Below are 15,049 nucleotides of genomic sequence, written 5' to 3' on the forward strand. Positions count from 1 at the left end.
AAGCTTGCTTCTCCCCATCGCCAGCCCCATAAGCTGGGGGACAGCGGGGCAAGCCGCTGCCCCACGGAGGCTAGAGATGCTGTCCCTGAAGGCAGAAGAGGGAGATGGAGCGCTCTGTCTCTCTCTTCTAGCTTGGGGATGGCTGCGCAAACCTGGGGGGGAAATAAATTTTTTCCCCTTGATTTCCTCCCAAAAAAACTTGGTGCGTCCTATGGGCCGGTGCGTCCTATAGGGCGAAAAATACGGTATATAAATCTTTAAACAGGTTAGTGGTTCAGTTAATCAGCACCTTGCAACAAAGCTAATGACATCTGATACTAATGTAGCTAATGCAGTTGGTTGTGTCTTCTGAGGTATTAGCTACCCCTCCCAGTTTGGCGTCTTCTACAAATTTGATGAGCATCCCCTCTGTTTCTTCATCCCACACTGTGGACCGCCCTCCCATCAGATCTCAAGGAGATAAGTAACTATACAAGCTTTAGAAGACATATGAAGGCAATTTTTAATGTTTTATTATGTTTTTGTATATGCTGGTAGCTGCTCAGAGTGGCTGGGGCCACCCAGTCAGATGCGTGGGGTATTAATGTTGTTGTTGTTGAATCCGAGAAATGATTGAGGGTATGCAATCCCTCTCCCACCCCCCAAAAAAACAAACCCCAGTCTATATTCACTTATTGGACATAATTTTCCAAACCAAGGCATTAAAAAGATGTTAAACAACACTGGGCCAAGAACAGAACGCTGCAGCACCCCACTTGTCACTCGTTTCCAGTACAGCAGGGAGCTATGAGGTTCAGCCAGTCAACCAGCTACAAACCCACCTAAAAGTACATGTGTCTTGCCCACATTTTTCCAGCTTCTCTGCAAGGACAGCACAGGGGAATATACTATTTAATTATCAGTTCTAGGACCTTTCCTGTTATTGATGTAAAGTACTTGCCTGGATACTGTTTCTCCCCATCCTTGACAATGGGGACAACATTTGCCTGCCTGCAGTTGACCTGTTCTCAAAGCCTTCTGAAAGATAATAGGGCAGGGGCTCTGTGCCTGTGGGCCTAATATTGCTTAGTCTAGGCTGAGTCCAATATTCTCCAGTTTCTACCAGATTGTGCACATGTGTTTATCCAGCCTCCCTTTTTATTATTCTGTGTCACCAATTGAGAATTGTGTGACTGAAGAACAACAGTGCCAATGCAGTTCTTGGAAGCTGTTCTTTGCAAGCTCCACTGAAATGGACTGGCACTGTGTGAGAACCGCAGGACCTCTGCAGACGGACTTCCACATAAATGGTGCCCCAGACCCTGTAGGAAATTTGATAATGAAATTCTTTATCCCAGACTAATAAAGATATACAGTACAGAGAAATGATACATTTAAAAGCAATATATTATGGGGCCACTAGATGTCACTGTGCACCATATGGCTCACCATGCAAGTTCCAGGGTCTGGGAGGCAACAAAGGAAATGCTAAGGATGACGGGGGGGGGGGGGCATTTATACCAAATCATAGCATTTCCAGTATAGAATATAGCCAATACCTCTCCCACTATCTCAAGTTATACCTCCAGAAAAGTGACACTTTCATGCTTTTTGAAGGATCTGTGCATGCTTCTTCTAAACAAACATTTCTGCAAGTGTGATCCCTCCCTTTCGCCTGGATCCTTGTAAAAACAGAAAAGAAGAAAGAAGCAACTAGCAGAGCTCCTCTAGGAATCAACAGTGCAGGAATGATGCCAAAGTGCCACAAGAGGGGCTCCCAGAATGCTGTTGCTAAAAGAGTTCCAGGGTCATTTGTGTCTGGTGCACTTTAGTGCTGCTTGTGTACCAATTGTTTTAACTTACCCGGCTGTTTATTCCTTTTTATCATACCCTTCCTCTAATGTGCACATAGTACTCAGTATCCAGTTATTCTCACAACAGTCCTGTGAGGGAGATCAAGCTGAGGGGCAGTGACTGGCTCTCACCCAGGGAGCTCATGTCGGGGGGGGGGGCCTCTTCCAAATGACCTGCTTATTGTACATGGTTTACATGGAGCTTATGCAATGTCCGCTCTTAACTGAGCATTTGTTCTGATTTGTTGCAGGGGGTTATACAACAATGAACACAGAATCCTGATTTGCTTGCATGGAAGTTATAAATCTTCTTGTCAATTATCTCACATTTTTGGTGCATTTTCCCTTTGGTTTCCTAACCACAAAAAGTTTTTTTTAAGTGGATTTATTGCAAGAGAGCACCTTAACATACTTTAATTGCACAAACCTAAATTCCCAGTATATGATTAAATCCCTCCCATTGACATGCTGAAAGCAACCTGAACATTTGAACCTGGATTTTCCTGATCATGCACTGAAATTTTATTCATGTCACTACCTTGTGAGAGTACAAACAGGATTTCATGAAACAATCCCTGGGCTGCAGGCTTTTCTGATATTAAACACTATTACAAAAAAAAATTAACATGATATGTGATTTGATGACAGGTCTGTATTCAAAATATCTCTGACATGAACAAAAACATTTTCACAAAATGACACCATTGCTGCCTTACCTCATCTGCCTGGTGGTATCTGATATCTGGGCTGGTCCATTCCGTACTGATCTGTTGACGGTACTGGTTGCACTTTGGAATAAATGTACAGCCAACATCTCCCAGCTCTGGATACAAAACTTCTAAATCTCCTCTGTAAGCAACATAAAACTGGAGTGAGATCTTACAAAAGACTCCAAACAAGAAGTGAGTTGAAGATCAGCAGCATTCTATGAAAAGTATAAATTTTAAATATATTCACCTTGCCCCCAAAAGAAAGCTTGCATTGGATAAACTAATACAGAATAAAGTTTATACACCCGAGTTCTGTGACCACAACCAGTAACACATCGTACAATAATTACTTCACACATCCATATTGAAAATGCACCTTTCCTTGTACATACTATTTAAGTAATTAAAGTGTATCTAATAGGTTCTTTTCATTCTTTAGATTACATCTATACAAGCATCCTAACAATCCCATATTTGACTCCCTTATTATTTATTTTTCCAGGTTAATTCATCCGTCTCTTTGCAATCTGCTCCACATCACTGAAAGCTCTCTTCCTCCCCTTCCCCTTTAATGCGCAAATTAACACATTCCCCAAAGTACCCCTGATGCAGACCAAGAAGGGCCTGTAATATAGTATGCTAAATAGCAGAGGCTTTCTTAATGTAGGCAAAAGTTAACCCAAAATGATGTGATGTGGCCAAGGACTTCTCAAAGATTACATGATTCTTATAAAATCATTTCTGTATAGAAAGGAATTTACAATGGAACTTTTTTTAATAGCTTGGTACAGTAGTGATGGAGAATTCAAAGTCAGAAGGTGTGAGTAGCATGATTACAATATTCATACTATAAATCAGGGCAGGGGACCCTCAGGCCCATGGACTAAATGCAAAAAATGCAGGGCTCCTCAGCTCACCTCCCTACAACGCTCTAAATTCCAGAATAAGAAGCAAGATGTTAAGTTAAGTACAACTAATTCCAGTTTGTTTCAATAGAAGAGTTAAGCACATGCAGACCTTCTCCTACCCAAAAACTGTTACATCACATCTCCGAGAAATGTTCTGGCACAATGTGTGCAAACATGGATGTAGCCGGGGGGGGGTGCAGTGGGCAGTAAATTAATAAATAAATATACTTAACTAACTGAGGTTCTGCCCCGCCCCGCCCCCAGCATAAAGCCTACCCCCTAACATAAATTCTGGCTGCACCCATTGTGTAAAATAGGAAAATGTCATTGCCATGCACCACTATGATATGCAAATAAACTGCTTATCACATTGTCAGGGGCCATGATGTAATAAAATGATCCCTTGGGCTGTGTTTCTATGGGAAATGCGAGGGAATCATGAGCTCACCTACAAAACTGGGCATCCTTCTCGTTCAGCCTCTCAAAGAGGCACTCCTCTCTCTGTGCAGCAACTTGCACACCAACACCCATCAAACCAGCTGCCAGGAAATAAATGACCGGGAGCTTCATCATGTCCTGTGAAAGACAAAGGGTGTAAAACCACTGTATTCTGCTCTGGTCAGACCTCACCTGGAGTACTGTGTCCAGTTCTGGGCACCACAATTCAAGGAGGACACTGACAAACTGGAACGTGTCCAGAAGAGGGCAACCAACATGGTCAAAGGCCTGGAAACGATGCCTTATGAGGAACGGCTAAGGGAGCTGGGCATGTTTAGCCTGGAGAAGAGGAGGTTAAGGGGTGATATGATAACCATGTTCAAATATATAAAAGGATGTCACATAGAGGAGGGAGAAAGGTTGTTTTCTGCTGCTCCAGAGAAGCGGACACGGAGCAATGGATCCAAACTACAAGAAAGAAGATTCCACCTAAACATTAGGAAGAACTTCCTGACAGTAAGAGCTGTTTGACAGTGGAATTTGCTGCCAAGGAGTGTGGTGGAGTCTCCTTCTTTGGAGGTCTTTAAGCAGAGGCTTTACAACCATATGTCAGGAGTGCTCTGATGGTGTTTCCTGCTTGGCAGGGGGTTGGACTCGATGGCCCTTGTGGTCTCTTCCAACTCTATGATTCTATGATTCTATGAAAACGTACAGCTTCTCAAAAATGAAGCCACACACCAAGCCTGTGTGCAGTTTTGTAAGTTATAGGAAGGCAATTACTTCCGAGGTCTCTTGCCAAGTGCCAAATCCTCTCTCCAGGCCACTTGTTTGCATTTGCTGTAGTTCCATCACCTGCAGAATAAGAACATTCTCTTTTCATCTTCCCCTGCTCACTAAATTACATTGTTCTTATATAAGGAAGGCTTTTACCAATCTCACATTAATCCCACTTCTATCTGACATCAACTGCATCTATTTTAACATGTACATTTTTTAAAGACCTTGGCCAATCTTAACAATGAACTCTTTCATATTATGCTTCTTTTGTGGGATGATAGCCTAAAAGCAGCAGTTTATAAAATGCTTTTTACTACTTGGATGTGATGTAAACCAGCGTATGTGCCCAGTACCTCCTGATCCTACTCAAATGGCATTCATATTCAGCTACATCCACAAAAGTGATTAATGGAACTCAGGGCTACTGACAACCATTCAGGAGAATCTGGCCTTTTTTGGACTACATATTGACCAGCTAATTGAAGACTACTACTGCTTTTGAAATGCCTCTAGAGCAGCTATGCAGATTTGCTGCCGTCCCAAACTGAGATCTTTTTTGTGTGCACTCATGATGATTTGCATTCAAGGTGGTACCAGGGCAATCATACACAATCCCACTTTCAGTGCTGTTTCTAGCGACAACCATTTTGGGACAGAAATACTGCTTCCTTTCCAATCAGTGCATGTCTTCCTGTAACTGGCTGCTGAAATCCTCTAAAGTCTTAGACCACAAACAGTCCTGTTTGCTTTTTGTCCCATTTTTGTTGCGCTATACTACAAGAGTATCTCTCGACAGCAATAATGCATTAACACTGGGAAAGCATCACAGAACTAATAAAGCAGTGATATGTGGGCAGTCAAGTATGAACCCGCTATTAACTGAGTCAATTTCGCATTGGAGAATACACCCACACAAAAAAACAATAGCCTTGAGTAGCTATTTTCCTCTAAAGAATAGGAACATGGTGCGTGGTACCTCTAATATGATTTATTGCAGTGTAAGCATTTGTGGAATTGTACCCATTCATCAGATGCACGAAAACATATCCGACAATAAATCTACTGGCCTTTCAGATGCCACGAGACTCTCTTTTTTGTTAATAGACTTACATGGCTACCCTCTAGAACTCATTTCATAAGAGAATGTTCCTAAGACTGTTGTTTAAATCACAGAGATATAGGCAAGTAAACTTTTTTAAATGTATATGAAAATTTGTCCCAGAAAAACTAATTACGTAGTATTGATATCTTCCAAATTATATACTAAGGGCTCATGTCAGGTTGCCACCTTGGGTCAGGAATAAGACAGGTGGGGGGAACTGGAGAACTAAAAATTCCTTAACTGGTGCAGATACGGTGAAAAAGTCCAAAGATGAAATGGAGGGGACATTCTGCAGGCTTCAATGTTAGGCTGTGCTAAAAAAAATCTCTCAGGTTGTACCGATTGCTGCTCTTCCTTTAAAAATACAGAAGCCAGCAGCTGGATGTTTCGGACTACAGTATAGCACTAATTGAAACACAGGTCTCTCACAGCATAGCTGTTTTTTTAAAGCGGTCATCCATATACACAATGACCTAAAATCACTGAAATTACCTGCCCTATAGGACCAACTTTACCCATCTGGTGACATGTGCACACAGAACTGCACATAGAACTTCCTGGATGTTGTTGTTTAAATACAGAGAATTTAGGGTGGTCTCACAAAGATTGTAACTAGACACCCATAGGCAGAGTTAGAAGAGGGGAAAGCTCTTGCCCTCTCTGCCACTTCCTTTTGATAACACCTCCCATGGAAAGCACACAAAAGGCTACAATCTCATGTGCACTTACAGTGCATGCTTATACATCAGAAGAGGCCAAAGACCCGTCTCTCCCCCGGTCTGCTCTCAATGGCCACTCAGGTGGTGCCTCTGGGAAGCCTGCAGGCAGCCCTCTCTCAACTTCGGATTCCCAGCCACTGGCATCCAGAGGCATCTGCCTCACACCCTGGACGCAGAACACAGCCATTACGGCTGGGAGTCACTGATAGCTTTATCCTCCCATCAAGTTCCAAATTGGTGGCCGTGACTACTTCTTGCAGGAGCAAATTCAATATTTTAACTATGTGCCCTGTGAAGAAGTACTTTGTCTTTCCTGGATCTTCCAACATTCATCTTCTTCTGTCCCCAAGTCCTAATGGCTTCTATCACATTTCCCCCCACAGGTTGCATAATTGCATACAAGTCTATCATAGCTCTCCTACTTTTCTTTTCTCCAGTCTAAAAAGTCCCAAATGTTACAACTTTTCCTTCTAGGGAAGCTGCTCCAACCCTTCGTTCATTTTGGTTGCCCTTAGTAAGCCCCATTGTCTCCCTCCCTCCTGTGTGTGTTTATGATTGCTGCTTTAAGCATGACTGTGAGTACATTACAGTATGCCCTTGAGCACTTAGGGGGCCTTTACTTTTGGGTAAACATACCTAGGATTGCACTCCTAATCTTGTCCCTGCTTCCCTTCCAACCCTTGAAATGCAAAGGTTCTCATCTGAACTCCCGCTAGATCAGTCCAGCACCGCAGCTGAATCTCACAATCACGTTTAAACAGAAGTTTGAATGTGAATTTACTCCTTGTAGTTGGGATTGCAGCCCTTGAATCCTTCTGGCTTTTGCCTTCCCCCTTTCACACTGCTTCCTGGGGGATTATTAAGGAAGCCAGCACACCCTCACAAAGGAAATGCAGCTACTTAAGGCACTTAGTAGGAAGCAAATCCCACCCAACTCAACTTTATTTCTGAGTAAGTAGGACTTGAAGGTAAAGGTAAAGGGACCCCTGACCATTAGATCCAGTCATGACCGACTCTGGGGTTGTGGTGCTCATCTCGCTTTACTGGCCGAGGGAGCCGGCATACAGCCAGCATGACTAAGCTGCTCCTGGCGAACCAGAGCAGCACACGGAAACGCCGTTTACCTTCCCGCCGCCGGAGCGGTACCTATTTATCTACTTGCACTTTGAAGTGCTTTCGAACTGCTAGGTTGGCAGGAGCAGGGACTGAGCAACGGGAGCCCACTCCATCGCGGGGATTCAAACTGTTGACCTTCTGATCGGCAAGCCCAAGAGGCTCAGTGGTTTAGACCATAAACATGCTTCAAGATCACACTGCAGGTGCATCACCTCTTAACAGCGGAGGCCTAACAATGCCTACTCAGAAGTAAGTCCTGCTGAATTATATGGGGCTTACTCCCAGGTAAATGTCTTCCTTTTCTGGCCGGGGTTACCTGGAATTGACGTGTCAAAGGCAGGGCAGGGCAGAACAGGGAGCTGAAGGGACGTGGCCCGTCCAGGCGCAGCGCAAACTCTCCAGCCGCGCCCGCCCCTGTTACGTCAAGTCGCCCAGCTGGCAGGTGCGAGGGCGGGGCAGCCGAGCAGGAAGGGGCGCGGCGCCCATTGGCTCCTGCAGCCGTCCTTCTCCCCCGCAAGGCTGGCAGTTGGAGCGCGATTCGGGCGCTGTCTCCGCCCCCGGGCGAGGCTCTAATGGGGTCGGGCGGGGCTGCCTTTGGCTCGTGGTCAGATGGCGGCAGGAAGGGATGGAGGCCGAGCGAAGGAGGGTTGAGAAAGAAGAGCAGCCGAGGAGGTGTCGCCTAATCCTACGCTTGCTGGAAGAGTAAAGGCTCTGCTTTTAAGCTGAGTGTGCAGCTTGCCAAGTTATGAACCATTTCCACGGAAATTTAATTAGCATATTTAAAGCACATCTGCCCCCCCCAAAAGAACCCTGTGAATTGTAGTTGGTTCAGCTCTGCGAGGACTCTTGCGCCTGGGCTGGGCTGGGGGTGATGCTTTAAATGTACGGTGTGTCCACAGCCATCCCAAGAGCCACGCCATAGATAAACCACCTCCCTGTTTTCTCCCTATCAGACTTCTCTTACAGGGACTGAAACATGATTTGTTCTTTTAGTTGTTTTGGCTAGACAACATCTCTAAATGTAATGGACCTTCTTCCAAAGTAAGTGTGCATAATATGAATGACAACCCCTGACTGCAACACAGTTAACAAATTCAAGTTCATTTAAACTTGGATGTTTTTAAATGAAGTTCCAGTGATTTATTTGTTTATTTCCAAGTAACTGTGCATAGGATTGCAGTCTTACCAGAAAGTGCGTTCTTTTGAAGTACATGAGACTTTAAAAAAATACAAAAGTTTTTAAACGTTGTTTATACAGTTAGGCAAGAAAGGGTTTGAACAATGTGAAACGCAGAGCGACAACCAATCTGATTAGGTCATGGGTTGCCAACATGTCATCTGTAGGTGCACATGCGCCCCAGAGGCCTTCCCTGACCCTAAAAACATCACTCCCCCCATGCCAAGGTTAGACTTGAAAGAAGAATTCTGTTGTAGCCAATAGAACAAGTTGCCATGTGTGCTTGAGAAGGGGAAGTCGTGCCCATGACAGTTTTTGCAGAAGTGCCCACAGGCACAAAAAAGTTGGCAAAGCCCTGACTGAAGGCGCAGTTCAAAAGTTTGGGAAACAACACCCTTCTGCACACATTTACACGTACACAACTGTACACAATGCAGGAGGGTTGGCTGCTCCAAAAGACGTGAAGCTAGAATGCTTTCACATCAGAGTGGACACTGGCAAGAAGTCATGTTTTGAAAATGGGAGAAAGTTTAATTACAATAGAGTTTACATTTTGCACTTAGCCCAACAGTTTGTCTGTGAGGTCAAATGACCATCAGCTAATGCACTGAGAAATTACCCAGAAGGCACACTTAACTTTAAAATATGTACGGGCATTCAGAGTAATTTCTGTACAGGGGCTTCCAGCTGCTCCCATGGGAAGAGACCATGCCATTTACTGTAGCAACAAAAAATTGCTCTCCCACAGAAGAGAAGAGCATAATAGACGGAGCTGCAATGCACATTGTGGGAAACTTGTTGATTCCAACACATCAAAGTATGCAAGAGATGTTAAAAAATGAACACAAGAAAAACTGGAAACTACTTATTCAAACCTATACTTAACATGGTTGCAGTTTCATTTTAGACTTCCTTCAGTTGAGGGATGGGGAAATAGGCCACAGGTACATAAACTTTCTTGCTTTTGTGTGTGTATATACATTACACAAACAGACATACACATACTTTCTTATTCTTACCAAATTTTACATTTTCCCTGGGTATATGAGCCCTCGATTTTTGAGCACGATCAGTTATTAATTATGATGACAGTGGTTCTGGTGCACAGAAATTCACAAGTGTAGAGAGATGCATAAATAACTGAAAAGGAGATATAATTCATTCTCAATCAGGCAAAAACCCAACTAGAAAATTACACACACACAATTTTTATGAAGAGATCCAATCTTGAATGTGATGTCTAATCTGGCCTTAAAAGTTCTCTTAACAGCTTACCTCTACATGTTGGGTGCAAGCCATCATAATGTTTCAAATTTGGGGTAACAGGGTTTAGGCATGCAAGGGCACCTTTAACTGCTAGAGTTAGTGATGTTAGCAATTAATAATATTGTAGAATTTAGATAATACTTGGAGTATTGAAGGGAAGAAGCTGGGGAAGCCAGCTGTTGGATAAATACAGAAAATACAGAAAAATAAGCTTCCTTTCCAGGCCAGGGCCTCACCTGGGATACAAGCCATTAAGCATGACCAAAGGTGTTGATGGCCCGTCAGAGGGAAATGCTTGGGTCTGTGCCAAAGGAGGAGGTTCCCAAGGTTACACTGAGCAAGGACAGTCGGTTGCAGGAAAATCATCACCTTTTAAAAGTAGGCTTGGAATAGCAGAGAGGAGGGGGGCAAGCAGACAGAAGGGGACAAGTTGCTTGGAAGGAGTTTCTGCAAGGTTGCTATATTTCAAAAAGTAAAAACCAGGTTTTGAGCTCTTTTTAGGAAACCCACAAAATTGTTGAGCTGTTTTTTTTTTTTTACAAAAACACCAAAAAATGGTAATTTCCAAACCTAAGGCAGCCGTAGTTCTTGGGAAGGAGAAGCAGGGAATAGGTAGAGAACTGCATGTGGAGGCTTCTTGAGTCTGGAGGGCAAAATCATCTTGGCGGGCTGGCTGAAGTCAGGCTGGGACAGAGACATAGAAATGTCTGCTGTAAACTTTGCACTCCCTCCATTGAAATTCTCTGATGTACATACGTTTAAAAGAAACCATATTTCTTAAATGGCACAACAGTTTCTGCCCCGTCTTGATTCCCAATGGAAAAGACTCTGGAGAAGCAGTTGGTACCCTTTGCCATCTTGCTACCACTTGACAGAGATTGGGGAGACACGCAATCCTCGTAACAATATGTTAGTTCCAATTATGTTCCACTGGAATCAAAAAGAAGGAATTATTCAGCTGTAAAGTTTGATCCAATTTATTTCTCTGGGATTCAGAACTTTAGCTGGTGTGCACTTGTTACAGAAGTGCACATTTTGAAGAATGGCTGTTTCTCTTCCCAACCTCTTTTTTACTTGCCTCTTTAAAGTGGGAATATGGAAAGGTGATGCCTGAGACGTCAGAGCCTTTGCAAGTTCCAAGCAGAGGAAGCTTTTGGATCTGCCTGTCCCAGAAACAAGACCTAAAGCAACCAACAAATGTTTGCCTTATGCAAAACATGGCACAGATGAGATGAGATGTGTGTAAAATGCAGCTGAGCATTTTCAGCCAGTGCCCATGCAGTGATTCAAGCACAGCAGAAGGTAATCTTAAGTAAACCAACTGGTTCACGGCATATGTCCAATAGTCCTGCCAAATTGTCTTGGCCTGGGTGTAAACACAACACATAACATTTCTGGCAGCAGATTTACAGCAACAACAGGCTGTCAGCAGTAGAGATTAGCCACAAGGATTTTTTACCTACCAGGCTTTGGGATTTTATCTACACCATTTGCTAATGGGCAGCTACACTCAATCGTGCTGGATTAAGCTTTTGCAATGTCATGGGTTGAAGAAGAGACAGACAGGCCAGTGATGAAGTTTAGAACATAACATATAATTTTGTTTTCCCGGAGACTGTTGTTAAAGGAGTGGTGCATATCAGACAAATGACAGAGAACACTATATTCCTGACTATTTATCACCATTTTGTATAGTCCCGTCACTTTGTCAAGAACTATCACTCTTAGGTTAGTTAGTTTGATTAGATGTAGACTTGAACAATGGGCTCCACTCCTGAGGGCCACACGATTGCAATTATTTTTGGACTGCATTAATTGGATTGCAAAAGATCATGTCCTGTGCATAAGACTTGTGGCATCACCTTCCTTTATCCTGAAGTTACTTTTCTATCAAGCCTCAAGCAGCCTCCTTGCAAAGTGAACCAAACAGAAACAAATTTTTAAATCACACAGGCAATGGAGCAGAATGTCTCCTAGACTCATAAGCTGTTAACCCCACACCGGAGGTGTTTTTTAAAATATATATACATAATCAAGAGTTTATTCCTTTAGTAATCTTGCTGTATTGTTGCTGCTGCTTGTATCCTTACCTTTATTGCAAATTAGAATTCCATGAAGATAGGAAAATAATACTTTTATTTTATTGTAACTTGGGCACATGTAAAAGAGAACAGGTTTTGACATTTACTGTGAGACATTCAGGTTCAAGAATGAGTAACTACCCCACAGTAACAAACCTGCAGGAAAATAGATTCCGATTCTTCTTCCTAGCACAGCGGCAAACCTTAAATTTCAGTGGTTCCCCATGCGAGACCAAAATTCAGAGCCTCCCCTTTCCACAACCAGTGTCACCAAACTGGTTGTGCACCCCTAAATCTGCCTCTGCCTAGTGCATCATTTCTAATGTTAAATAAGTTTAGTCCTGACTCTCACTTTGCAGCTCAGTGTCTGTTGGCTGCTAAAAACCACCACCTCCAGCCAAATCCCATCTGCCAAAGCCAGCTCCTAGTCTTGAACCAGAGATTGTTAACAGCCCGATCCAAGTGGCCTTCTGTAGAAAGTGCACCCCTGCCACAGGTTACCGTTAGAAGGAGCTGTTGGCCTGCTTTCTTCTGTGCTTAGGTGCCACCCAGGCCAGAAGGACGTACTGCAGTTGACTGCCTCTGCAATGGCCAGGCGACATAAGCGGCCAGTGGAGTTTTACCTGTGCAACTTGCCTGCTGACTTGAAGATTGTTCTTGGATTGCCTGACTCTGCTTGCCAGCATACCTGCTCAGCTTGCCTGCCTTGCTTCCTGCCTATGCCTATCAAATGACGGCCAGCCTTCCTCACTAAGATGTGAGCCTCCAGACCACCAGTTCTGACTCAAAAAGATGTGCCCTAATCATTTATTCAGAAGATTATGGAGCACGGTGTCCAGAACACTTTCCATTCACATGCAGAAACAGCCAAGGGTGTAAACAGCCTGCCTGCTTGGCTTCCTGAATGGCAACTGAAGCTGGTAAGTGAAGATGGTAGACTCTAGAGCTTCACCTGTCTCATTTGTATGTTTCCATCCTTGCATAAGAATATAAAGAGCCTTGATAAGTCCAACATCCTTTTCCCACAATGGCCAGTTAGAAGATTTGCAGAAGCCCACAAGCACAGGACACAAAGACAACCGCTCTCTCAACTATTGTGCCTCAGAGGAAGGCTGCCATCTATCACCATCATGACTGGTAGCCACTGCCTTCTCCATGGATGTATATAAATCCTCTTTTAAAGCCATCCAGGCCAGTGAACAGCGCTGCATGTTGTGACAGGAAATTCCTTAAATTAATTTTGCAGTATGTGAAGCATTTGGAAACCTGATAATTTGAAGAGGAAACTTGACCACTGTCCTTCGTAGGGTTCCCAAAAGTTTATAGCACAGTCAATACTCTGATCAAATTAAGGTGACCAGATGCAAAGGTAAAGAGATCCTGCGTCTTTGCTGGCTGTGTAGAAGGGAGTGTTTTGGCATGCTCAACTTGTCACAGAATGCTGCTGCAAAGGCAAAGGAAAACTGCATCTGCTGAAATCGCTTCTTTCCCAGCAGTCCCATGCTGCTTTGTACCTGGTCACCTTAGGTCATGTGCACATGTGCACACACACACCTCAAATCTGCACTGGCCTACAGCCAAATAGCCTGGGAATCACATGCTGGGCAGCTCTTTTTATTGTGGTCACCTGACTGCTCTGGTATGCATGGACAAATTCCCCCAAATAATCACACAGCAAAGGCTGTGGGAGATGACCTTGGGATCTTGAGGAGGCTGGAGCTGCAGCACTAGCACACAGCAGCAGCAGCAGCATTTCTGGGCTTCTGATATTCCTGTGCAGGGATTACATAAAGCACCTGACAACACCCACCCACCAGCCACAGGCACCTCCTGCCTGGGCAACGTTTATACAGCTGCAGATCTTTCACAAGAGGAAAGGATTCTATTTTGGGAACAGTGTTTTCATTTGTCACACACACATGCACACATTCAGTCACAAGGCAGGTGCTGAACGCCCACATCTAGAAGAGACTCTGGGTCTCGTTTCAGTAGCTCAGAGGTTTAGGACATTGCCTTGGTGCATCTCAAGAGGTCAGGCAGCCAAGCAGGGCAAATCTCCACTTCGTCCCTCTCTGCAGAGTTGGATGGGCCAGCCTTGCATATTGCACAGCATCATCATCGTCATCATCATTATTATTATTAATGAGTTCAGAAAAGGGCTACAATGATTATAATGATAAATGATTATTATCATTGTAGCCCTTTTCCAAACACACACACACACACACACACACACACACACACACACACACACTTATGAAAACTAAAACATTAATCTAAAAGCTCAGACTTTTTTCATCACCACTGGAAATATGGCTACTACTATTCCAGTGACTGGAATCTCAAGACACAATAATCACACTACATGGGCAGCATGCTGAGCATGAGTCAGCAGTGTGCTGTAGTGGCACAGGAAGGCCAGGACCACATCAAGTTGCATACTTCCCCAGGTTTGTGAAGTAATGACACAACTCTGCTCAGAACAAGGAAGACTTCTTGTTCAGTTCTTGCAGTCACCGTTCCAGAAGGATGCTGAAGAATGGTTCAGGGTTCAAGACAGGAGGATTATAAAGAAGGGAAACCATTTGAGGAAAGAGAGAGAAAAACAAACCTTCAGAAATCTGGTATGTTTAACTTTTTAAAACTATGTGTGATGCTCATGCTATGCTAATGATTATTCAAAGGATCTGAGAGGAAGGGAGTCTGTGAGGTGACAGTTCACCCTGGAAAAGGATAAGCAGAACTTGAATAGGCCATTAGACTAGGATAAAAAATATTGGGCTTAAATTAACATAAGGCAGATTTATCTTAAAAATCAGGAAGAGCTTTTTAAGGACAAGAACAAATTCATTTTTTGAAAGAAGTTATGATACCAGAAATGCAGGAGATGTTTTTATTTTTCATAAGGTTGGTCATTCATTTG

The 15,049-nt window shown here is 43.6% G+C and overlaps 1 protein-coding gene across 3 annotated transcripts in view; it reads right to left on the reverse strand.

The window, feature by feature from the left end:
- Positions 1–8,027, reverse strand: part of PEBP4 (phosphatidylethanolamine binding protein 4) — a 272,710-nt gene extending 264,683 nt beyond the window's left edge. Inside the window, exons 1-3 of one of the 3 annotated variants that reach the window (XM_081171471.1) lie at positions 7,919–8,027; positions 3,899–4,026; positions 2,549–2,681 (exon numbers count right to left, since the gene is read on the reverse strand). In XM_081171471.1, the coding sequence (XP_081027597.1) occupies positions 2,549–2,681; positions 3,899–4,023 (258 nt within the window). In that variant the 5' untranslated portion in view covers positions 4,024–4,026; positions 7,919–8,027. The other 2 variants (XM_081171472.1, XM_081171470.1) reach the window with 2 other exon arrangements.
- Between the last annotated feature and the right edge of the window lie 7,022 nt (positions 8,028–15,049).

This window comes from Podarcis bocagei, assembly GCF_964188305.1.
Source record: "Podarcis bocagei genome assembly, chromosome: 15".
NCBI lineage: Eukaryota > Metazoa > Chordata > Lepidosauria > Squamata > Lacertidae > Podarcis > Podarcis bocagei.